The sequence below is a fragment of the Pangasianodon hypophthalmus genome, chromosome 4 (assembly GCF_027358585.1).
Source record: "Pangasianodon hypophthalmus isolate fPanHyp1 chromosome 4, fPanHyp1.pri, whole genome shotgun sequence".
Lineage (NCBI taxonomy): Eukaryota > Metazoa > Chordata > Actinopteri > Siluriformes > Pangasiidae > Pangasianodon > Pangasianodon hypophthalmus.
The window spans coordinates 11520324-11547242 of NC_069713.1; the positions used below are offsets into that span (position 1 = coordinate 11520324).

The following is a 26919-nucleotide window of genomic DNA, read 5'->3' on the forward strand; positions in this document are numbered from 1 at the left end:
ATCTATGCCTAGTTCCTTTATAGTGTCGTGAAAATCCAACCCAGAACCAGCTATTTAAATCTTTACTTATGAAGGAAGATACTTTACTTATGAAGATACTTACTGTGGAAGATAAGACAGTGTACAATTCTCAGAAAAGCTGCTAAATAAACAAATCAGATACATAACCTGGTTAAGTGTGTCAAACATTACAGGAAACTCTCATCTCCATTGCACTTTTCCAGTGTCCACCATACCAAAGGCTCACTCCATCTCTCTGTCTGTAATACATCACCATTCAAACCTTCTATCATAAATTAAACAGTTAGACTGCCTTGTTATGGGGTGTGTCTTTGCCTTGACGCCATCTAATCACACTTTAATACCATGACTGTTTATGGTAACTTTGTTTGATGCCAAAACCGGCACACGGGTGGTAAAAGCACTAGCTGACCACACTTACCACTAATTTGAAAATAATATAGCTGTAATGTGGTTATCACCTAAATATCTTGTTTGTTTTCTCTGGTAGCAGCCAACATTCTCCAAAGCCACCACAAGCTCAGACACTGGATCACGTTTCTTATGTATTTGAGAGAGGTTATGGTGGGATAGTGGGTCAGTCCGTATTTATTACAGAGATATGTAGCAAAATCTCACAGTTGGCTTAAAAAATAAACACTTTAGGTGTCAACATGACATGGGATACATACATATATATATATATATATATATATATATATATATATATATATATATATATATATATATATACACATACACCAAAGCTAAAATATCACTGCTATGGCAAAGTCTTTATATATATATATACATGAGAGAGAGTGAGAGAGTTACACTTTGTCATAGCAGTGCTGGTTTAAGAGCAAAGAGGCCCATTGTTCCCATTGTTTGCTTTAGACAGAAAGGGAAAATCACCATAATGAAAGGGAGTTAATACAGTGTTGGTATGTTTCTGCAATTATGAAAAAACACACTTTTATGGAAGACATGTGAACAAAAACAGTGAAATAAGTTAGCATTACGCTTGATTCATTGCGAACAGTGTGTATCTGCTTAATATAACAAACAGAGTGACTCATAACAGACTGTTAACACGTTAGTGCCTCCATTTCAGCTTTCAGTGATAGAGCAGCACAAAAATCAAAGAAAGAATGAGAGAGGAGCCAAAGTAGAGTGAAAGAAGATATCTCATTGAGGACACATTAAAAACAAACCACCATCTACAAGCCTCAGTTCATTCTGTATGCAGTAAAGCTGAGCTCTCGGCCTCTGCTCTATTCCTGTGTGCATTTACAGAATGCAGCCTTTTCATTTGACTACACTGTATTCATTTCCTGATTCGTTTTCAGTGTCACAGTATGAGCTTCTTTGTGTCTTTTGTGTTTTCCTCTCATTTGGCTATGTGATTGCCAAAACTGGGGTGAAACAGAATGACTGCAACATATTAGAAAAAAAAGTATAATCCATGACCTTTCCAAAAAAATATATTCATTTTTTATTATTACAGATACTTATTGTACATTTGTACATTGATGTTTAGGAAAAATTATAAGAGAAAAACTAAAATGTTGACTGTTACATTGACTCTGAAGTAGACTGAATGTAGACTTTAGTTGGACTCACACTACTAATGTGCCAGAGGTGGAAAGTGTTAAAGGAACTGTACTTTGTTATTATAGTTAATTATTGTTGTTTTTACTCAACCTGAGCATATCTAAATATTAATATTTGTGCTCAATAAAAAATACTATATTATAATTATACTGTACATTAGAAGAATAATATTTTGTTCTTCCAAGTACTCATTATGCAGTTTAAACATTTCCATTTCTTTTGCCTGGCTACCAATACAATACACATGTTCTTGTGCATTTTAATTTAATAACTACTTTTAAAACAGGAAATCAAATCCATACAAATCATTTTTGCACAAAGAATGTCTGTTAGTCTCACTTGCTTTTTATACATTAAAGTTACTTTAATGAAAAGAAAACAAGCTCAAAAGTATTGTACAGATCTAAAGAAACACGTTATTGCATTTAGTTTAATATTATACAAATGAAAGTGTAAGAAAACGTTCATATGAAGTGAGTCATTTGAGAAAAAGACTTATAATTTCTGTAAAAGTCATTTACTTGCTACTTTTAAATACTGATATAAAAAGTGTACACAACCCTGTTAAAATTGCAGGTTTTTGTGATGTGAGATCATTTCCCACCTTTAATGTGATAGAGTATGCGGTATCACATTCAAACTCATGTTCAAAAGTAATAATGATCAGCTTTTTTTGTATAATTTTCTTGACATCTTCTTGGCTTCACCTGACTGCTGAAGCCATGGTCTGCAAAGATCTTACAAACCATGCATGGGATCTCACTGTCGAAATGTATCAATCAGGAGAGGGGCACAAAAGAATTTCCAGAACATTGGATGTACCATGGAACACCATGAAGGCCATCATCAACAAGCGGATACAATGGGGCACCACAGTGACATTACCTAGTGCAGGATGACTGTCCAAAATTGACAAAAGAACAAAAATGAAAACTTATCAGGGAGGCTGCCAAGGGACCAACGGCAACATTAAAGGAGCTGCAGGAATATCTGGCAAGTAATGATCACTCTCTGCATATGAGAACAATCTCTAGTATTCTTCATTTCTGTGCTATAGATTAAATTGTGTTATGGTCTGATGAGACCAAGGTAGAACCTTTTGGGCATAATACTAAAAGATATGTTTGGTGAAAAAAAAAAAAAAAAAACAGACAGCTTATCACCCAAAGAACACCATTCATATGGTGAAGCATGGTGATGGCAGCATCATTTTATGGGGCAGCTTCTCTTCAGCTGGGACTGGGGCTCTAGGCAAGGTAGTTCCAAATACCACAAAACCTGCTTCTGCTAGACAGCTGAAATTAAAGAAAAAATTACACCTTCCATTACAATAATAACCCAAAGCACAAGTCCAACTCAGCAAAGGAGTGGTTTCAGAGGAAGGAGATCAATGTTTTGGAATGGCCAAGTCAGAGTCCAGATCTAAATCCTATCAAAAACCTCTCGAATGACTTGAAGAGGGCTGTGCACAGGAAATCCACTCTCAATTTGATAGAAGCTAATTGCTACTTCCACTTTTAATTCAACAAGATTTTAAAACATACTTTCACTTACGTATCACATCTCGTTCTCGTTTCCCACCCTTGCAGTCTGGCAGCCCACATTGTGTGAACATTGAATGTGTTTTGGTGTGGACCTACCTGTGCATTCGAGCTGCAGGCCCTTGCCATAGTGTCCTTTCTCACAGACACAGTCATACTGGCCAGTGTGTGTGCCACACTTACAGCTGGCCATCAGGTCACAGCAGTCCCTCCCCTCCACACACAGAGAGGAGCAATAGGACATGTCATCCTGAATGTAACCACCTGAGGGCAAGTCTGAGAGAGAGAGAGAGAGAGAGAGGCAAATGGTGAAGAAATGAAGGGTAAGGACAGTGTGAAGATGAGAACACTTAATTTTGTACTGGCAGAAGACAAGATAGTTGTGGCTTTGAGAACTCTCAGAACTCAGATTGTGTGTGTGTGTGTGTGTGTGTGTGAACAACAATGAAATCCAAAGTGTTGGCAGAAGCATCTTTGTCTCTTTATATGCAGAGCAAACAAAAGTGGATTGGACTCCAGATGTTAGCACACACTCTGGAGCCAAGCTGCTGGCAGCGGCTGCACGTTGCTGAAGACAGAATATCACAGCGGGAGAATAACTCGTCATGCCACAGACTGGCCTCTTATCTTCCCTCATGAAGATCACTTATTCACACAGATTCTTAGTGGCTCTTTATGATCTCTCCTGCATTGCTGGCTGTAGTTAGATGATGGATTTAATGCTTTTGTAGGGAGAACGTGTTTACTTGGCTATTGGGCCTCATAGATTAAACTAGGGAAGGTTCTCCACATGCAGAAACACTAACATTATGATTCATTCCAGCAGGTTTTGTATTATATTGGGGTTACTATTAGAAACAAGAACTGGGATTTTGGGGGGGAAACAAAATCATTTGTTCCAGAGCAAAATGAGGAGGAGAAATCAACAGCGAAGCAGACATGGATGACACCATTTTATAGGAATGTAATTTTGTTCCCTGCACCTTATCCAAGCAAAGTTTTAGGTAAATATTGTGGATTGGCACATTTACAGCTATGTTCAGGTATGCACTAAAATCTGCTTATTTATTCAGAACTTAACTGCGACACTCAGTAATACATTTGTGGACAATAAGAAATGTGAATCCAGCTGGAACTGGATGCATAAACCACCATCTTATCACATGATGAGAGATGGCACGATACTACTAAGTTTTACTGCTACGCTTTTAAAGCACTGTTTTAAAAAACTATTTTAAAGCACTTAAATTTGTGCTGGATCAGGAATGTTTAGAAAAAGCAATGCTTAAAAACAATGTTTAGAAAAAGTCATGCCGACTCTTGTACAAACAGTTCCTCAAGCATGGGATTCCTAAACTGACCTTACTGCCAAACTCTCTGTTGTAGGGTTTACACCTTAACAATCCTTGATTTTTTTTGGTAATGCTTTACATTAAAGGTTCCCTTAGCTAACATATTTTCTGTATTAATTAACGTTAACAAAGTAATTAGGTAAGTTAATACACACATTAATTGACATAAATTTTTACCATTGATTAATGTTTATTCAATCCATGACTCCATATAAATGAGCAAAAATTAAATTATAGCATGCTGCATGTTAGTTGGTAACTTACTGAACTCTTCAGGTGTAAATATTGAAACAAGCTTCAGGCTCAGTTTTGAATTTTGACAGTTAGTAAGTGCAGACATGTTAATGAAGGTGTTGTCTCATATCATTGTGGGCTTAATTTTACTCATTAACGGTATGAACTTTAGTTAATGAAGTTGTTGATTCTTCATGCTAACGAAAATAATGTCAGTGTGTGTAGCAAGGTTTTAGCCTTATAGTATTCTTAACCCATAGACTATATATACTAGCATGAAGATATATTTCTGGACATAGACTTCAACATACTTCCGTAATTGACTCTGCTAGAGGTAAACAGTATGTTTGTACACCTGACAGATAACTTCAATCTCTAGCCACTTCTTTAACTTTTCTACAAGTTAGCTAGCCTGTCATGATAACTTGTGGTAAATACTGAGCCTATGCATTTCTTTTGGATAGGCTGTATAATTTATATTTGGTTGTTAATTTATTATAATTTTCATAAGAAGACATTTTGTATTATTAATAGTTCATGATGTATTATTGTGCCCTGGTTATTGTTTAAGTACATAATTTACAAAAAAGTGAACAAATGGAAAAGTCTTTCCAAAAAACAAGCCATGTATGTGGAACTGGTATTCACTGCCAGGTTTATTATTATTAATGTTTATTAAAATATTTCATCTGAACTTATTACCAAATCTTTAATAATCTGAATTAGTGAACTCTCCTTCTGTGCATTTAAACCCTGTCATTTTATTTTCCTTTCCTTACACCTTTACAATGATTGATATTATTTTTCACTTATTTAGTACCTGTGGATCAAAATGTGGTGGGAAATAAATTTTGTTTGCAAGAAATCGTCAATGCTATGAAGCTTACTGAAAAAAAACCCTCCAAATATTGTGAATTGCATCATCAGCTAATTTCATGTCTCACCTTCATGAAGAGCACGACGTGCGAGAGCTTCGAATTCGGCAAAGTTGTGCACAAAGTAGCAGTGTTGATCTTTGGGGTGTGACGCCATGTCATGAAGTTCACGGATATTTCCCTGCCAGATGCCCAGGGTGAAGATCTCTACACCACTCCTGCGAAGCACTGCTGCTACTGGCCGAGGATCCCCGCCATTCGAGTAGCCGTCTGTGATGAGGAAGATGACTTTTGTGGCATTCTCACGTGAGTTCCGCAGAATTTGCTGCAGAAATGTGCATAGGTTAATACCAGTGTACAAACTAAAAACAAAACAAAAACACAACACTTTGCTCATTTTTATGTACCAATATTAAGGCAATGATCTCAGTATAGGCTACTGTTTCACTTGTTTCCTGTGTAGTTTTCTCTGTTATTGTAGGCTAAAGAGTGTTACAGACTAATGAGTTCAGATGTTTCCACTTTGTAAAGCCAAACCAACTCCTGTCTGGAAATAAGTCATCACTCTGTCGCCTCATAAAGTTGTAAATCTCAAGAAAACAAAAAAAAAAAACTTACAAAGAGATTATACATTTCTTTCAAAGAACACCCAGTGACCATCACAAAACCACCAGAACATTAACACACACACACACACACACACATATGTGTCTTATGTCTCCGTCTCTCAGTGAAGCACAAAATTTTCCTGCTGCATTGCTTTAGTCTAAGACTGATTGCTTAATTATAAGTGTAAAGTCATTTCATCTGTAATGAAAGAAAGACTAACAAGAAAAGTCCAAAAGTTTGCTCTTGATAGAAAGGAAATAATTGGATACTTGACTGTGAGCCCTCCAAGATACAAAAGATAAAAGAGGAATGGGGAAGAAAAGGACAGCAGACGAGAAATGAAAAAGCGGAAAGGAGGAGGTAATAAGAGAGTGGCTGAGACAACACTTAAAATGTGAAACAGTGGGAGAAAGAGAAAAGGAGAAGGAGAAAGCCACTATGGCCTTTACTCTATAACTGGATTCACTTCAAGGACAGTAAGCCCAGGACCTGGGCATATCCACACACACACACAATCTGTCAGATCCACCAAGTCAATCCAAGAGGCACCCTACAACTACATCCTTATTATTCCAACACACACACACACACACACACACAGACGTACACTTTCACCGCAGTGATGTCAGTGCGGCTGGGCCCCATGGGAGTGGGCCTGTGGCCTAAAAGAGGGTGCGATTGTGGCCATTTATGAGACGGTAGCTCAAAGACACAGACAGCACCCAGTATATATGGTTCTAGTGCTGAGGTTTACAGTTTGGAAGTGAGTCAATAGCTGGCAATGGGAACAAGCGGGAATAAAGACAGTCAGTGTGATGAGACAGAGATTGCGGCTGAGAGAAATTACAAAAAATGCATTAAAAAAACATGTATATAGACAAAACAAGTGACTCAAAGGTGATGTGCTATGTAGTCATATGCATTATTATCTGAAGAATTCATCATCCATCTGAAGCAATCATCTGAATTATCTTGGAAAATTAAAAATAAGGATCATTCAATCTAAAACTTTTTAATCAAAAAATTTTTTTTGCAAGTTTTTTGTTTTTGCAAACAAATTGCTTATAGGCTGTATACAGGATTGCGATTATTGCTTCAAGGCCACAGTGTAGAGGTATAAGTCCAAATTTGGAGAAAATGTAAACCCAGATATTAACATAGAGTGAAGTAAAATTATGGGATGGAGGTGGGACGCTGGAAGAGTTGCCAGAATGGGGAAGCTCCCAATTAAATACTTGTGGCAGAGCAGTCAGCACAAACAGGGTAATTATTTGCACATACTTCTGCCAAGCTTTCATTACAGATTTTCTGTATTGACAAGGGAATCCTATTGAAAGGATGGTAAAGAACACATTTTGGTTCTGTGTGTGTGTGTGTGTGTTTTTTTTCTTTTTAACCAAAGCTTTCCAAATTGTGTCATATCCCAATCCCACCCAGTAGCTGGGTTTCCCCATTTCAGGATAATCAATTTGGTGTTTTGGACAAGCACATGATTTCTCTCAGACACACAAAGCCTATAACTGCTGCTTATGAAACGTAATAGCAGAGCTAAACACACTTGGAGGAGAACTCTAACTGCTGTCTTCAGTATACATGAGCTACATGATATGCCGGTCTCTTTTGGGCTTCTAGCGATGTAACTGGGCAAATACTTAGAACATTGCACACACTGTGGTTTGCTTTTTTAATCATGCATTTTTATATTTACAGTGTGTTTGCATGCAACTCAACTTACTGTGTAATACTGTACATGTTATTTTAATTAATAAAACCAAGTATACACTAACTAACTAATTACATTACACACAAACATCTTTCCCATCATACCTTCCAAACATTAACTCTTAAAATCAGCCAAGGAGTCCAACAATCCCACACACACACACACATACACACACACACTTAGGCTTTTGTAATTATGGGGTGGCACAGCTGTGCTGTGAACCACTGTTCCTGAACTAGTCCTTTCTTTGCCCACATAGTGGTCGAACAAAAACACACAACACACACAAACTTTTTTCCCCCCAAAATGTATTTGTGACTGTGGTTCCCTCATACTGTGATCCATTTTAAACTTTTCCTTATCTAATGCACCTGGTCCAAAATAGTGCTTCATTTCCAAATCCTTCATGAGCTGAACCAGATGAGTTAGAACAGTGTTTCTTAACTGTGGTCCTGGACTACCACCACCGTGCAAACAGGTCTAAGTGCCAAGACAGCCGTAACATAAGTCTAGAATCTAGTCTATAATCTAGTTACAGTGGGTTTTACACAGTTGAAGGGTGCTGTGATCAAGGGGGACCTGAAACCAAGAGTTTTTCTTCTTCTCTATGGCAGTCAAGGACAGATGAAGAGCTGGTGAGACTGGGTCTTCAGTTAATCTATTTAGTGGTGTGAATGGGGCTTTATTTTGAGCCATGATTAACATCTTGTAGCATATTATGTTAGGGTTGCATAAACAGGCTGGGAGATACTCAGCAAGTGGGTTAATAACTTGGGTTCAGGCACAGCAGCATCAGGCACAGCAGCTTTTTGACTCTTTCATTTTTGTCACTGGCTAGAGAATGCATTTCTTTTTTGCTCAGCATTGCCAGCATAATCTAGAAATGTGCCATGTCATTGATTTTGTTTTGGTCCTGTCTCTGTCCCTGTTCTGTCATTGGTTTGTTGTCCTGTTGTGTTCACCTGTTCTGTGTTTTGTCTTTGATTAGTTTGCCTATTTATACCATTTTCTGTCATGGTGGCTTTCCAAAATTTTATCATGCATTTGTTAAAAGTCTGAACTATGAAAAGAGTCTGAACTATGATTACTTGTTCTAATTTCACTTCATTTTGGCCCATACCAGTGGTTTCACCCCAATACTGACACCATTTATGATTCCAGGATTGAGTTTACACACTTGTGTCCTTCCTTTCTCGGTAACATTAGGGCTGGAAACTGGCCATGCCTTTATGACAGCTTGGAATCCCTGTTACAAGCGCTGTAGCTCTCTGTGATTAGTCAGATGTTTCTCAAACCTTATAGTCTGTGAAGTCTTGCTTCTCATGAAAAAGATGAAGTCAAGTTTTTATGTGAAAGATACAGGGCAGCCTTTCCATCAGATCTAAAAGCAGTGCCGTGGCCTCAGCAGTCCATGAGCCTTGCTATTCATCTAGCGTAGGAACACTAGCTCTATCATCCCTCCCTGTCTGGAGGATTCCATTTTGGCTAAGCGGTCTCTGGTCCAGTGAAATTCAATATTTGGCCAACAGACACTTTGGTCATGTTCAGCATGATGAATTTGCATTTAAGTTGGAATTAAAGACTCTGTGGATCACATAACAATCACCAGATAAACCTGGAGAGGCTTCAGTAAATGCTTCCTCTCTCTCTCTCTCTCTCTCTCTCTCTCTCTCTTACACACACACACACACACCTAATTCCTATCATCTGCACAGTGGAAATCTTTGTCAATATTGTACTGCCAACATGACAGAATCTCAGGACCAGCAATCATTAGCTACATGTCTGGGATTTGTTCTGATTATTTTACTGCACAGCTTCCTTCAGAGCCATGCTGTGTCTTTGATCTTGGAGCCTTCACACCTGCTAACATGGAGGTAATCCTTTATCCAATCATCTACTTCCTGCCTGCCACCATAGGGCATACTAAGTGAAGCATCACCACACCAGATTGTCCTGATTCATGACAACATACAACAATTGCACAGGTTTGTCCTGATTTACTTATTAAAAACCTACAAAGAAACTGCTGAACTGGTCTCAGATCAGTGTAAAGAGTTAAATGTCTTTAGTCATTAGTTTAGTTGTTCTGAATGATGAATCCTCTGAGATTTCACCTGTGCATTAATCACCAAGGTAAGTAGATGAGAAAAAGATGGAATGGAAAGATATATATATATTATATATATATATATATATTTTTTTTTACACAGGATCAGTTCTTGGCTTTGGTGCTTTAAACTAACAACATCAACATAAAAACACAGGTCAAAAACATCCTCAGCTGGATAAAATGAACTGCTTCCAATCTTGTGCTATTGTGCAACATCAGATCTTAAAGTAATCCTAAAATGGTCATGGGAACATTTCTAAAATAATATGTGGAGTAAATGTGGAACAAATGTTCTTCAAGCACAAATCTCTGAACTAAAACGAAGACCAACATGATAAATAAATGTTTTTAAACCACAGTGCTGTTGAATTTTCGACTCTGATTGGTGTTGATTAATTTTCTATCTCACTGTGTACTGCACACTATATATGGCTGTGATGATAATAAAGATCTACTTGACCTGATAACAGCAGCTCTCACAGTAGTGTCGACTGTAATTCAAAGCTTATCTTATCGATAATAACAGCACATTCACAGGAACTTGTATGGTGATATGGTGAAGATTTATGTAAGGAGATGCTTATTTCTCATGTATGGAAGGAGTCTCCAGTGTCAACACCTTCAGAGAGTGAGAAGTCAAGCTGTAACTTGAAGTTTTCAGACATGGCAAAGTCTTAAAGACACAGGACTTTGTGGTTTCTATGTAACATGACTAATTGCAATTCTTTTTAAATCTAAATTAACTTTGTCTATTTATATCTGTTATAGTGATAACAGGAGCTAATTTGACTTGGAGATATTCCACATCCATAACTATAAATGGATAAAACATGTCATTCTTTATGTGTCATTCAATGTGTCATTCTTTAATAAATAACCAAAAAGTGTAATTTGTTTAATTCACCAGTGCATGTAAAAGCTAATCTTTATATTAGAAATGTACTAGTCACCCCCACCTTAATGCTTACATTAAAAAAAAAATTCAAAGGTATAGCGAAACGAACATATATGCTAAATATGGCACATTCACCATGGCTATTTTTTTTTTTTTACCCCACTCATAACTAGAACCTTAAATGACAGACAATAAACCACGGTTGACCATGGTTAGCTTAATCCCCCAAACTGTCAGAAACACTCTTTAACCCTGTAATGTTTATCGACATGGGTTCTAATGTAGGTATACAAACCAATTTTCCACTGACTCTCTCTATCACTCTTACCCACTTGTGTGTGAACTGTGTAATAATGTGACTGTGGGTGTGTACATCATTCAAGTAATTGACAAGGTGGGACATGGGCCAAATACTTTGCAGGGCATGGTTAACTGATTCCTGTCAAACAACATTTATCTAACCACTAGTTGTGAAGAAATGTGTTCGTCGTAATGACATAGAGAGAGAGAGAGAGTGAGAGAGAGAGCAATATCAAATAAAGATTCTACTGGTAGTGCAATCTGATCTTGTATATGCAGTCAATCATACATGCACTATATTTAAATCAAGAAAGATTCCTTAAACAGTTGGCAAACTTGCCTGTAATTGAAAAGAAACATAATTGATAGGAGGGAGATGGATTTGAAACCGAGAGAACCTCATCAGTGCATCATCAAATGTTGGCGAGAAAAACGAAGAGAGGAGAATGCTGGGATAAAAAAACCCAACAAGCCCACAAGATACTAGATATATTTCAGAAAGTAACAGAGGGAAATGCAGGGTAAATTAAAGGGAAAAGGACCAGGGAACTGCTCTTGTGCTCCTGGTGGATTTGAATTAGGTTTCCGTCGCCTTTTCAATCAGTTAGTCATAGACTGGTTACACTCTTACTAAGAGCTGAGTTCTGGCATTTGAGGACACATGATTCTATCCTCTTTCTCCCTCAGGACAAATGCCCCTGTCACTCTTAGGGTGCTTTCATATGTAATGTTTACTACTTTTTAATCAATTCTGGACCAAATAATCCAGTCTGAGACCATTTAAGACTCTGAAGCAACCTAAGTGCTGGAAGTGTGTATTTTGGTTCAGGTGGCATTTTTTTGTAGATATGAACTGCTAAACTGAGCTGTAAGGCATGAACTTAACCACATGGCAGAGCTGTAGCAGAAATGTGATGTTTTCTGAATATTTGGATGAATGAACAAAAAGAGGAAATTAAACCTGGATGAAATACACAAATTAATTATGTGCAGTGTAAAACCAAACCAAAGCAAATAGTAAACCAACAGTATATATTTCGCTCTGATTCTGATGCGGCAAAAAGATAAATATATATCTTTAGTATACTGTAAAAAATATGTCTATAGTATACTGTAAGCATACTATAGACATGTAGTATACTGTAACTGTACGAACACCTGACTATCATGCCCATTGCTTTTTGAACATCCCACTCCAAAGTTAGTGAGGTCAGGCACTGATGTCAAGCGAGGGTCCATAATTTCAATAAAGGGAAATCTTAAACTTACATCATACAAAGACATTCTAGACAATTGTATACTTTCAAATTTGTGGCAACAGTTTGGGGAAGACCCACACATGGGTCCACATATTGGCCATATAGTGTAGGTGTGAAAGTGCCCTTAGATTCTAGTTACTTAGAATACCAGGCTACAAACTCCCAACCATTCACTCTTCCCCTCAGTTCCCCATGGGCTTATGCTTCTCCAGACTCATCTCAGAGTTCTTTACCTTTTAAGCACCCACATTTTTCAGCTCAAGTGTCAGCTAGAGGACCCCACTACTCTGCTTCCTCTAGCCTAAGCCTCCAGGGCTCAAGCTGTTTGCCCTGAGGTTAAGTTGAACCTCCCTCCAGTGGCTTAACTCTGATCTCTCTAGCCCATTTCAGATCCTATATATACTTTTTTGAGTTGGTGAGAAGAATCTGTTCAGGGGGACTACAAATACCACCATGGCTTGTGACTTCCCATCTGGACCTGATTGAGAGCACCTGGCACAAGGGTAACACTATGGCATTGATCTTGGCAAAATGGATTCAGGAGACAAGAGATAGACACACAGAGAAACACACAGGGAAAGAAGAGTAACCTGATTAGGCTTCCCAATGTAGTGTGATTATAAGATTTTTAAAATTACAGGGCTGCAAAGTTTACTGGATTTACAAAACCCACAAAGCCTATAATCTACATATAAAACAGTAATTAGTGGACATTAGCTTGACAAAGAGAAGTTGGACTATTGATGAGTTATAGTACTCCATTTTCTAGTGTTGTAAAAAGATACACATGTAGTTATCCATCTGGTCAACACAAACATAATCATTTTCAGCAAACAAGAAGCTAAAACATGTGTTGGCTCAGTAGTATATAATATCTCTTGCATCTTTCCGCGGAATTTTTGTCATACTGAATTCCAAATCTTCCAAATAGAGTTCTATTGTGATGATGTGTGGTATTGGAAGACTGTCTTTTTTTAGAAATGCCCCCAACACCACAGGCTCCACCCCATGCCAACTTTTTCATGGTTTGCATTTGCATATTGGAATATAGAAATATTGTACATATACTGTAATACTTATAGAATATTATATGTACATATACTATTTGTAGAATACAAAAAAAACCATTACATGGACACTTTTTGTACTTTTGCACTCAGTCTGCACACTGCAAAAGGATTTAATCATAGTTAACCAAGGTTTAAAAGGTGTAGTGTGACTTGCACTCCCGTCTGCAAGAACTGCGACAGTTAAGCAGGCCAGTAATGTGAACACTCTTATAAAGTGTTACTCCAATTTGGTATGACCGTTCACTTTCTTATCAGTCACCACTCACACACAGACACACACAGTGGTGTCAGTAGCACCTTCTGTATCTCATTCAAAGTGTTAACTCATGCTAAACTTTAATGAGTGCTGGGATGTAAGCTATTTAAAGTAAGAGCTCTCTCAGCCGTGCTGTGGAGCTTCCAAAACACACACTTGGTAAAATATATATGTAATAAAACTCCATGGAGCATAGGAAAATTAACAATAATGGGGTGGTGTTCCCACCCCCAAGGCTGATTATTTTCCAAAAACAGCACATCAAACAGCACATAAGTGTTTTATTCCTCTTATACCACAGCAATTTGGCAAATATAAAAAAAATGTATGTTATCCATTTTCAGTTATGTTCTGAAACATCTGTGATGTTACTTCAGCTATTTATATCAAACTCTGTATTATTTGCACTATTGTCACTTGGCCACTTTCAAACAGAACTGCGTACTGGTTGGCGTTGTAGTTATTGTACTGTCTTGTTGTGTCTTGTGCGTCCGCACGTTTGCACTTGTGCACTTTTGTTTAATTTATGTAGTCCCCGTAGTTCTGTGTTGTTCTGTGTTGTCTTATGTAGCACCTTGGTCCTGGAGAAACGTTGTTTCGTTTCACTATGTACTTGTACCTGTTAGCAATTACGTTATAGAAGCTATAAACAGTCGTTCCCTCTCCAGCCTATTTTTTTTCTATCTCTTTAATTTAATTACACACAAAAAAAACAGCTTGTCATGTTATCAAACTTTCCAGTAGGGGAAATCTTACTGACTCCTTACATAAATGTCAAATAAACATCTCCTCATCTCCTCACACAACATTTCAACATATCAGTGATTATACAAGTTTGTTAAATAACATGTGTTTAAATCCTTTTATTATTAAGCATAGATTATGTGGCAAACAAATCCATACAAATCCCTGTGAATGAACTGTTACCATAAATACAGTAATGTATTAGAATAAGCACATTAATATAAGGCTCTGATATGAATTAGAGCCAGCACTACTGTCAGAGCTTCTTCTAAACGGATGACCAATCTGGAGAATTCAACAGCACTGTGGTATAAAAAATATAATGGTTTATATTTGCAGAGCTTGTGTAGCGATGGTTATGTTTCACTGCTTCTAGAATGTTAAGTGTTATAGAATTTTGCCTGTTTGAGAATTTTACTGTCTCAAACCAACAGCCAAAAGGAAAATTATCACACAATGTTAAACACAATGTGAGGCACTGCCAGGTTCTGGATAGAGTTACACTGTAGGTTCCTGTATTGCAGTCTGGGGCTTTCATGCTTGGCTGCACTCTAAACTTCATACATTTGCATCAGCAAGATTGCTTTCCATCTTCATATCCTGAGCTCATTTGAAACAGGTCATTTTCACAGAGGAAAAAATTCAGCAAGCGTTTAAAAATGCTCCTCTGGAAATAAAGTAGCCCCAAAAAAGTGTTCTTTCAGAAACAGTTAGGAAATATTTTTGTGAAGGAATGAGGAAATGTTTTGAACACACACACACACACACACACATTTCCGTTTGTGTGTGATAAGTAAGACACATTGAGCGTGGGGTTGAAGGATGAAGCTCTGAGCTTGCAAAAGTGTAAACAACAGCTTTGTTTATTTCTTACAAAAGCCAATGACACCATAACTGTTTCCAGTGCCAAATGCAATCGCTGCTGTTCAAATTAAGCTGGAAAAACTGAAATCTGCTCCTCTGAGTTCTGTCCATAGCAGTACAGATTATGGTGGCACAGAGGGTAATGCTGCCACCTCACATCTCCAGGGTCCCAGGTTTGATCCTGTGCTTGGGTTACTGCATGGTGCCCTGCGATGGGCTGGGGCCCCATCCAGGCTGTATTTTCACATCACACCCAGTGTTCCTGGGATAGGCTCAAGATCCACCTTGACTCTGACCAGCATTAAGCGGTTACTGAAGATGAATTAATGAATGAATTCTTAATAATATTGAAGCAAAGCAAATGGACTTGCAAAATATTGCACTTTAAAAGCAGTGGTTTTCATACCACTCCACAGGGCCCCCTAGATGGCTCTATCCCTGTACAGCAAAAATGTGGACCATCTGAGGGTCCTGAGGAATGATTTGAGAACCACTGGCCTAAAGGTTTCTTTAGTTTGTCTCTTTGTGGTTCTTTATAGAACCCATTACCATCTGTTAGATGCTAGAACACAACTATTTGAGGAATTTGAGGAACACTTGAGGATTCCTTTTTATAAGATTGTAGTATAATTCTAAAGTTATTTAACCACTTATCCAAAAGATCTTGTTTTTTTTAGGAATTGTCCACTGATGAGGCCTCTCAGTCACCAAACTTCCAGAAAGTCCATTTGCTTTGACTAAATGATTAATCCAATCCAATAATTAAAGGGCTGGTGTGGCTTCAGATTTTTACTTGTTTAATTAAATTTTCTTGAACTTCAATTAGAGGTTTTACCACAGTCCCACCTGTGTGCAGGACAGCCCAACGTACCCCAAATTCCTAACAAGCTGGGATACGCGAAGAAATAAGTAATGTAATCCACAGCCAGAATAAAGCATTTACTGGAGAGGAATGAATAAACATGGTAAATGTGTTGGCACGTATCATGTAAGCAACCCATTGCATCCAATAAACTCCCGTGTTAATGAACGTGGCTTAACTGGAATGAAAACCTGCAGCGAAGATGTGACACCTTTGTACTAAACAATTAAGATTAACATGAATATTAACCTTCACAGTCATATAATCACTGAGTCTGATTTACTGGTATGTTCCAAAATGTGAAATAACTGGAAGTAATAGATTTTATCTTTTCAGTCTCTATCCCTTGGTCAGTTCTTCTCTCTCTGCTCGTTGTCATCCTCTAACCCTCTGTTCCTTCCTGTGTGCTCTATCTCTCCATATTTTCTCTTCTGCCCCTCACAGAAACATTTATAAATGGTTAAACCAATTACATTGATATTTTGTCTGACACATTCTTGTACCCTGCTCAGTTTTTGTACCCCAGCTCTCGAAACAGTACTCTAAGCTCAGCTTTCATCAACCTCAGCACCACTCTCTCCACATTCTCTCACTCGCTATACTGAAACCTTATTTGCCTTGTTGAATTTTCCATCACACGCCTCACAGGGTTGGCAAAAACCAGGCGCTGAACTGTTAAAATGGTGATGACAGTTGCAATTATAAAGAAAGAAAGAATTGATGAATGGGACAAACTTGCAGCATGGTGTTCGAAATCATAGAAATGATTTTCGATTGATGTACAGCCTGCAGCGTTCATTTACTCAGAGATGTTCATTGAAGTTGAAAAGTTCAAAGACCTATACTTAAAAAAAGTGAAGTTAGATAGGAGACACAGAATGGCAAGAAAACGCTGTTTCTTCACCTTTGATCCTCTTATTTGCTCCGTTCATAACAGCTGAAGGAAAACAGAGACCACAAGGGGGTGAGAAGACAGAAAACAGCTTCTATAGGACCAAATGATTTGACTTAATCTTTCAAAACTCTGTTACCTTATCAGGTATTCTACATAGTTCTGCATAGTATGTTTAAGGGTTTACTCAGAGCAATACTTTTTTTTTTGCTTTACCATTTTTAAAGCTAGTCATTTCTTTTAAGAGACTTTTTATGTATTTATTATTGCACCTTGTAGAAAAATCTAATGTTCAGTGAGATATTAGCTGCCTAAACACATAGGCGTTTAACTGATTTGAACACCACTGAAGATTCCACAGTGTAATTCGTCTCCACATATCTGAATGCTGTTTTGTTCTGTTCATTTTCAAGTTTTAATTTGCTTACTAAGAGTCTTTTTCAACTGTGCAGAGTACTTTTTGGCACCAGAAAACTGGAGCTGTGCCTTTTCAGCTTTCAAAGATAACAGTTGTGTAGTTTTTTTTTTCCCTTTGGATACTGTAGATTGGTTCCAAAGAGCTGCTGCTGTAATCATATAGACTGGCTTGTGCTCATTTACAGTATATACATACTGAACATCCTTTCAACACACTTAGTACTGTTTGCCTTTATTCTAAACCTGCACACTGTAATGATTTACAATCCCACTATCCGGTATCACCCGGAGAGGATGTGCTCCCTTTTGAGTCTGGTTCCTGCTGTCTCAAGGATTTGTTTCTACATATGGATTTCTGTAAAGCTGCTTTGTGACAGTGTCTATATACCCAAACCAAATTGAACTATTGACCCTTGGACCTGAGGTTAGCATTGATTCTTTCTGATCAATTACACATACCATGAATATAATATTCAATTCCACATACACAGACAAGCCTCCATTTTTAAAACAACATTTCAGAAACCTGTGACTGTTTAGTCTAAGCAGTTCTTCAATCTTGAACTTAACAATGGTGTAGACACACAGTGTGCTATCACATCACTGCATGCCTAAATGATGCTCTGCATGTGTGTAATGCCATCACTATGACTGTTCCAGTTGGCCCAACCTAGAACCCCAAGTTCTCATCTTGTTTTTGAATACGCATTGAAAACCCAAATTTTATTGATGATAGGAGCCGGGTGCAGATCAGACCCAAAATTCACTTAGATGCATTACACACAATGCTCCCTACTGCAACTCATTTGTTACTACAAAACCACAGCCAATTCTGTTCAACATAGCCATGTCAGACGACTCATTCATCCTCTGTACATGATATACTGTAGTCTACTGGGGGTTGACAGAGGCCTCTGGGTCTTATCTCTCTCTGTCTCCAGGCATATCTCAGGCTTTCAGGGTGCTTTAAAGAAATTCCTGGCTGCCTTATCTGGCTGTGGGGGAGAGAGGCCCGCTTCTCGTATTGATCTCGCTCATCAATCCCTATTAGCAGCACAAACACGTGTGCAGGAAGCAGCAAGGTTTCGCTGTAGAAACACAATCCTCCCTTATCATCCCAGCAGGGATGGAGGGAATACCAGAGCTGTTTGCTGCTTCTCATTTGTCTTCCTTTCCTAATTCTCTGACCTTCTGTCTTTCCTTTTCATCTCACTTCTTTTTATTTGTTCTGTAATTAACTTGTTAGGTTCGTGCTGCTCTGCTTTGCCTTAACGATGCAACAAAATCTCTTGCCTTTTTATCTTTTAAACATCTCTACTAAACCTACTGCTTTTTTCCATTCATTTGCACCTACACTTGTAGATCAGAGCAGAAGATTGTCAGCACATTTATATATTGTGTTTGCATGTATGTGTAAACATCACTAGATTATAAAAAAAATCTTTGATCTGCCAGTACACATCACTCATTTGTGCTTTTATGCTTCTTTGTTCAGTAAAATAGACACATGCTCATGGGTTGTGTAAAAACCCATGCAAAACTGTGTTTGCCTTATTAAATATGCAATTTGGGCCATTTCTATGGGAACAGCGATTGCACGCACAAATGAATTCATCTAGAGACCATGTATTAAATTTGCAGAGGTCCATTTCCAACAGAAGAACATTGACTAGATTTTAATGAGAAAGCATATTAAGTATGCCTCAGTATCGTAAAACGATCAAAAAGTTTCATGCAAAAACTTCATTTACATATTGTTTTCTATGCCTACTTTGCAAGTGACATCACTGAAGCACTTATTCTTAGCAACACACCCACTTTTGCATGTGCAGTTTAACCCCTTGCAGATGCAAATTAGCGTTCATTATTTTGGATCTCAGTAAATCAGGGCCTCGATGTAGAAAGAGACTTACTGACAGATGGTTTTGCATATCTAGTGAAATTAGGACTAGCTGATCTGTTTACATCCAGCGACAATCTTTCTCCCACAGGCCTGGGTTCAAAAACCACGTTGGAAGGGTCAATGGCACTCAAAACACCTCTCTCTGGAATTTCTGCTGGGAAAGGAGGTTTTCAAGAGGAAGACAGTATTATTATGCAAGAATCCTTTTCACCCCTCCTCCACAAAACTTGTACTGCCCGCACGGAATGAAAAAAAATTGACAAGGCTGTCCATTGCTTACGATTTGAGAAGACTCAGCTGCTCTCATTTGTGTGTATGTATGTGAAACCCCCGAACGCTAAAGACCCCAGAATGCTAAAGTCTAAATCCATTCAACCTCACCCTATTATACATCCTTTGTGACGTTAATCAGAAAAGCGGCCAGGTGAAAAGTCTGGAGAACATAGGAAAGAATTCAGACACACACCCAGACACACACCCAGACACACACAAACAGAGGGGGGAGCATGAAGTTGTTTTGGCTCTGGTGTTCTCTGGGGGAAAGACTAGAGAATCTGGCAGTGAATGGTAATCTGTAGAAAGCTGGCAAATCATACAAAGAGCAAATCATCAGAGAGGAAAGAACCTGACTGCTTTAAAGGAATAAAGTTCCACATTTATACAGTTTAGGAAATAGTACACAAGGCCTTAAAGAGCTGACCGTGTGGAATTTTGTAATCGCTGGGACTTTCATTCCATCATCCAATCCACTGACTTTAACCTTTATCCCACCATCACAGAGAACCGTGGAGCTACATTTTAATCGGCTGAGTGCTTATACAAACCACAGAATATCAGATTAAAAAAAGTTTAGAAAGGTTAAAATTTGAGATGCTTACTGTTAAAAAAAAAAATCTGCGTATACACTTCCTCAAGGTTCCTCAAGGGTTCTTTGGATAGTTAAGGGTCCTTAGCTTCCTACAAGGGTCCTATATGGAACCATCTCCAATAGAGAAACACTTTTGTAGGGTTCTAGTTCAGAAGGAATGAAGAACCCATTAACCATATCATTTTTAATAATATGTGCATAGCAGGGGTTCTCAACCTTTCTGCATCCAGGGACCCTTTTATTTATAAACTGTGAAAAACTCAGTGGACCTCCTCAACATTCAACAGTTCAACATTTGATTCATTATTTAAATGTGTACAATAATTTATTTCCTATTAATGTCCAGTGTTCCTGGGATAGGCTCCGAATCCACTGTGACCCTAACCAGGATAAAGAGCTTACTAAAAGTGAGTGAGAGTGAGGGTTGGTTTAAACCATTCAATTCTAGTAACTATAAGAACTTATACTAATAAATATACTAATGTTGGTAATGGTAGGTTGTGATTTACCCTATCTAATGCTTTATAGACCACTTCGAAAGCCATTGGTATATAGAGTAATTCCTCAAATATAATAAAGCTTACCTAACAAATCTTTTACAAATCTGGTGGTTATGGTGAACACTGTCAATCAAAATCAATCTGTGTTAAGATCAGGGTAAAGTCCAAGTACCTGCGCTGTTCAGAGTGTATACACACACATATATATACATACATATATGTATACAGTACTGTGCAAAACACATGCAAAGAAATGCTGTAGAGCAAAGATGCCTTCAAAAATAATGAAACTAAATGTTTCTACATTAAAAAAATACTATAACGAGCTGTAAACAGTAATAAATGAAACAAAGTCAATATTTGGTGTGACGATCCAAATATAAATAAAAATAGTAGTCTCAGGTACAATGTGTGCAGTTTTATAAGGAAATGAGCTGTAAGTGTTACTGAGCATCTTGCAGAACCAGCCACAGTTCTTCTGGAGACTTTGACTGTCACACTTGCCTCTTATTTTTGCAGCAAAACCCAGCAGCCTTCATTCTGTTTTTTGTCTGAAAAGTGTCTCTTATGTAATCTGCTGCTTTCTTTACTGACATACAAACATTTTTCTGTAACATTTTATTTTTGACGTGGAAAAGTAATGTTTGGAATTCTAAAATTTTTTTGTACTGAATCAATAATGTAGAAGTCATAAAATAAACATCTATAACAAAGTTTGTACTAAACAAAAATAGGGTGCTTAAGACTTTTGCACAGTGCTGTATATATGTATATATGTACTGTATATATACTGTATATATATGTGTGTGTGTGTGTGTGTGTGTGCAAAATATTAAAAAATGCCACTCCAAAAGTGGATTCAAGTGTGGCAAAGTATGAAAAGAGAGCGAGAGAAAGAGAGAGCAATTTGGTTTCAAACCTCTTATTCAACCCAGACGCACTAAGTCATATATATGTGTCAGAGAAAAGGAAAAAAGGTCATTTATTAGAAACAGGAAACTGTTTATGTTATCTCGCTCTCTTGTCTGAATCCAAGAATTGACTTAAAATGAATCACAGGTTTATGCCTAAAAAGCACAAACGGATATGACTCTAGTCATTTCCGTAAAAGGCCTCACAGCTGGGGTAAGAGGGCCAGAACGGAGTCAGCTTTCGGAAGCTTTCATCATGGAGACGAAGGCAATAAAGTCATTTTAGGAACATGATCATTAAAGGAAGATCATTAACTGTCTTACTAACAACTGTTTGGATTAAAGGTCCAGTTTGTCCAGAGTGTGTGAGTGTCTATGGCCAGAGCATCTATGGCTATAACAAAAATATGATTTCAATATAATAATAATGTGGAGTATGGCCATGCAATAGTCTTGCCGGTTTCTTCAGTTCAAGGCTTATGTTTACTTTTTCTTGCCCAAAACTCAGCTCCCCCCTGGTAAAGTAGTAGGCTTTATAGACAAACCTGCTTGGAACCTTTAACAGTTCTCCTAGAGGGCATGGAGTCAGTGGAAGAGAAAGGCAATTTTTTTTTGTAATTGTACTTCCATTAGCAGGCAGCAGAGGGCTCTAGACATTACAAACTGCCCCTTTAATCAGTACAAAATTACTCTAAATGATATAATGATTGACTTGATTGACAAGGTTTTGACCATTAATGTGTTTTCACCATTACAATGGTCTGTCTTTTTCAAAACTTTTAGTTCAGTTGCTTTGTATCAGTTGTAAGTGTGTATCTCACTGACCTCACAGTAGCTCCAACATAAGGCAACACAGTATACGAAATACAACATAATTCAATATGAAAAGACATGACACGATGTAGCTGGAGGTGGAACTGAGCATACGGGAAGTCAGCGTGTCTCCTGTGGCCTCGCTTCACTCTGGACTCATGCAGCCTCTCCAGTTAGGTGTATATTATATTCTGCAATCACTCTATCCATGAACCATATTAGCATTACACAACTTTGCACTTTCACCTTATGCATTAGAGGAATGAATCACTTTCACACTCCATATCCTCTTCATCTCTGTTTAATGGCTTAGGTGATAGCTCATTTTTCTTATGTGTAATACGTTGAGGCCGTTCAGGGACAGTGACCTGATTTGTTATTTAGCACATGGATGTGAGAATGGGAAAAAGATAAGATATTATAAAGCTGGTTTGTTCATTATTACATCTGTGAACTGCATTAAAGATAATAAGTCATTCTAACCCACACTGCGGCATTTCTGTGTTTTTCCTTATGCACAGAAACAACCCTTTTTCCATTCTGGTTTCATCTCTCTTTCTCGCTTTACATTTCCATCTTTTCCTGACTTCCTTTTGAACCCATTGACCATGCATAACAGTCAGACAGTAAATCAGTGATGGAAAGCTTAGCTCATATGTTCATGCTGTAAAGCTGGTGTAGTGTCTTCATGGGAAAAGGACGGTTATCTCTTTCTTTATCTCTCTCTCTCTCTCTCTCTCTCTCATGCATACACCTATAAACACACTTTGAACAGGTCTACACACTTACCGCTGCTCGCTGAAAGGCTCCCCTGGTATACGTGCCTCCTCCTCGATACGTGATGGCAGGAATCTCCTTATTGAAAAGTGAGCACTTGTGCTGGTGAGCTTTGGGTGCTGAGATGTAATCCACCCTGGTCAGCACGTGGTTCTTTGAGCTGAAGGTGATGAGAGCGACACGCGTGGCTTCAGGTGCCACCGGGAAATCTGAGAGCATCTTCCGCACGAAGTGCAGCTCGCTCCTGAAGTTGGTTGCTCCCACACTGGAGGACTCATCCACAAGGAAGACAAGTTCGAGGCGGCCGCCACGCTCACGCAGCAGGCGCACGTTATGCCTGAAGGTCTGGCCCAGACGTTCTACTTTGCTCTCTGCACTCTCTGAGATGTTGCGGCGGGTCTGAGATGGAACGCTGGATACACTTGTCCTCAGCAGGCTCCAGATCACCAGCGAGAACCACACAGTGACTGAAAACCGCAGAGCAGCCATGACGTCCACGCTGCAGGAAGGTGAAAGTGCCAGTAGTGACTTCCAGGGAAGGAGAATTAGTTATATCAGTCTGCTGCACACCTCCTCTCCCTGTGGCCCCTTGTTTTCTCTTTCTCTTGCAATAATTTAGTTGAGTGGTCAGTGTGCGGCAGGGCAAATCCTCTCCTCTCACCGCTCTAGTCTCAGGCGTCTGGGGAGTTTCTGCATCTCAGCAAGCCTTCAAATACTTCCCTCCCTCTCAGAATCATTTCAAATGAGAGAGGAAGAGAGAGAGTGGGGTGAAAAAAGTTCCGTGAGAGACAGAGTGTGTGCGTGTCCGTCCTGGGGTGAAAGAGAGAGGGAATGAGAAGAGTAGAGTGAGAGTAAGAGTGAGAGAGAGAGAGAGAGAGAGAGGGAGAAAGCAACCTCAGCAAGAGAAGAAAAAAGGGGCAGTCACAATAAATGTCTTTCTTTTTTTTCCTTTCTCCTTTTTTGTCTTCTTCTTTTCTCTTCTCCTCTGCTCACTCTCTTCTGGTTGTTCAGCAGAGCCCAAGTGAGATTTTGTGTCACTGGATCGCACTAGTTTGTCTGTCAGTCTGTCAGCATTCCCAAAGAAAACATCAGCACCCAGCCTGCTGATCAACTCCATATGTCTGGCACTCGCCACCTCTCCCTCACACACACACACACACACACACACACATACAGACCACAACACACTGTGCCTCCCAGCAGATACCAAAAGAGCCATCGCTAATGAGAAACACTGTGAGAGAAAGAGAGAGGGGAGACAGACAGACACAGGGAGAGAAATAGACAGACTAAGAAGGTGCCAGACAAGTATGAAGCTGGTACAAAAACACCCAAGGGAATAAAAATAGTTTAGTTAAACCCTTAAACAGACAAATTTCACTTAAAATCCGAATCAAAAATTAAGTTCCAAGCCTGGCTCAAATCCACTAAACAAAATTACTGGTTTAGTGCTCAAAATGCAAAACACTCGATTTTTTAAAAAGTCTTTACTTAAATAACACCTCCAGTCATCCAAGGATTTGTAGCTTTGTGTTTTTAATTCCATGACTCCATTCAACCTGGTAAGAACATACTTTTGAATAGATTTGCTTTTAACGTAACTTGAATTTGGAGAATGCTATTCAGCTAAATCTTAACTCATAACTCTGTACAGGAGCTTCAAAGCACAGATAACACAGAGGAATGAATTCTATAGGAAACTTTGCCTACTTTGTTCTGTGGAAGTGTTTTGAAAGATCACCATTCCATGTAGACGTTATCACTTCCTCCTTCTTCCCCTGGGTGCCTTAGGAGGAGAAAATTCTGCAGAAAGACAACAGACCCCCAAGATCTCCCCACATCCCACACACACACACATACACACACTTTTTCATTTGTGATTTTATCTGTAACCAAAACAAAGTCCTGTATATATCACAGGGTGTTAGGGGTGCAGACACACGGTTTAGCTGTAGATCCAGTTTCCGTCCCAAAACTGTAAAAAAAATTTTTTTGGACTTACAGACAGGAGGGAAAACTGACAGGAGGGAAAACTGAGCACGTATTATTAACATCAGCTACTGACTTTCGGCTGAGGGTTCAGCTCAGGCAGCATGCAAAGTGTCAAAAACCTGTCTGGAAAAAATGAGGGTCTGGAGATGGACTGTGAGGAGAACAGAGGAGAGGAGCTCAGATAGACAGAAGTGAGTGATGGAGAGATACAGGAGGCCATGGCTGGGTCAGAACACACAAGGTATTTGAATATGATTTTCATATATTTGAATTATTAATGTCACATTAAATAAAATTATTTTTTTCCTGTGGTGTTTGTAATAAATAAAGGTTTTTGTCAGCATTTTTCTTTGTTTTGAACATGCTAGATGTAAGATTGGTCTTGAAACTACTGGTTATGCTTTTGAGATAGAAAAAAGAACTCTAAATAAAAAACTCAAAAATACAAATGTTATGTAAATTAGGCCAAAGGCAAAGCATCAGGCAAAAGTAGACTCTTTCAGAGTGATCAAACTAATAAAAAAATGTTTTATTTTAATAGCTAGTTTTACAGTGATGTTAAACACTCAATGTTCAGTATATATCCAGCCTAATTATTTAGGCACCATTCTAGCTAGTTACACCACTGCTGTGTGTGAAAATCCCAGGAGATCAGCAGTTTCTGAAATACTCAAACCAGCCCATCTGGCACCAACAACCATGCCACAGTTAAAGTCACTGAGATTGCATTTTTTTTACTCGTTCTGATGTTTGATATGAACATTAACTGAAGCTCTTGACCTGTATCTGAATGATTTCATGCATTGAGCTGCTGCCACATGATTAACTGATTGGTTAACTGCATAAATGAGCAGGTGTACAGGTGTTCCTAATAAAGTGGACGGTGTGTGTGTATATATAGGAATTTAGCTATTTCAGTAGAACATAAATACCTTAAAAGTACTTATGGTTGACTCCATTTTACTCCAAGTCTCTTCATTTCCTTCATGAAAACGAGTGAAGATACACGATTGGCTAAATGCTGAGTTCCACCTCTCTGAAAGTGTTTACTTTTCTCTTGGAATCCCTGATGCTTCACCTTTGGCCAAATTCACGTAAAATCTGTATTTTTTCAGATTTGACTTTTTTGATACTTGTATTTATAATTTATAACAAGAAACCCACACACACTCACACACCCACACCCATATGTATGGAGAGGGCAAAACATTTTGGGGTTCTGCTCTACAACCTCATCTTGTGCCAAACACTGTTTGAAAAATGCCTAAGGAATAAAACAGCTGGCAGATGAACAGTGTGAAACAGTGAGTATTAACTAGTGTTTGAGTCTGTTATATATCAAAACATGTCAGATATTCAGACTTTCCAGTAATGTCTAGTAGTCATAATAAAGCTGAAGTAGACTATAAGAATTTCTGTATTTTCTAAAATAAAACACTGTTTAACCCAGTATGATGCTTTAAATGTGTTTTATAGTTCGATACTGTAGCCTGTTTGATATTGTGTGAAAATATTTAGAGTAATGGCAGATAATA

The 26919-nt window shown here is 38.3% G+C and overlaps 1 protein-coding gene across 4 annotated transcripts in view; it reads right to left on the bottom strand.

Moving 5' to 3' along the window:
* svep1 (sushi, von Willebrand factor type A, EGF and pentraxin domain containing 1) overlaps nucleotides 1-24504 on the bottom strand; it is an 88055-nt gene extending 63551 nt beyond the window's left edge. For 2 of the 4 annotated variants that reach the window (XM_026936737.3, XM_026936740.3), the window contains exons 1-3: nucleotides 23405-24503; nucleotides 5686-5941; nucleotides 3255-3431 (exon numbers count right to left, since the gene is read on the bottom strand). In XM_026936737.3, the coding sequence (XP_026792538.3) occupies nucleotides 3255-3431; nucleotides 5686-5941; nucleotides 23405-23881 (910 nt within the window). In that variant the 5' untranslated portion in view covers nucleotides 23882-24503. Of the gene's footprint in view, nucleotides 1-3254; nucleotides 3432-5685; nucleotides 5942-23404 lie in introns of all 4 variants that reach the window. The other 2 variants (XM_026936738.3, XM_026936739.3) reach the window with 2 other exon arrangements.
* Nucleotides 24505-26919: the final 2415 nt, after the last annotated feature.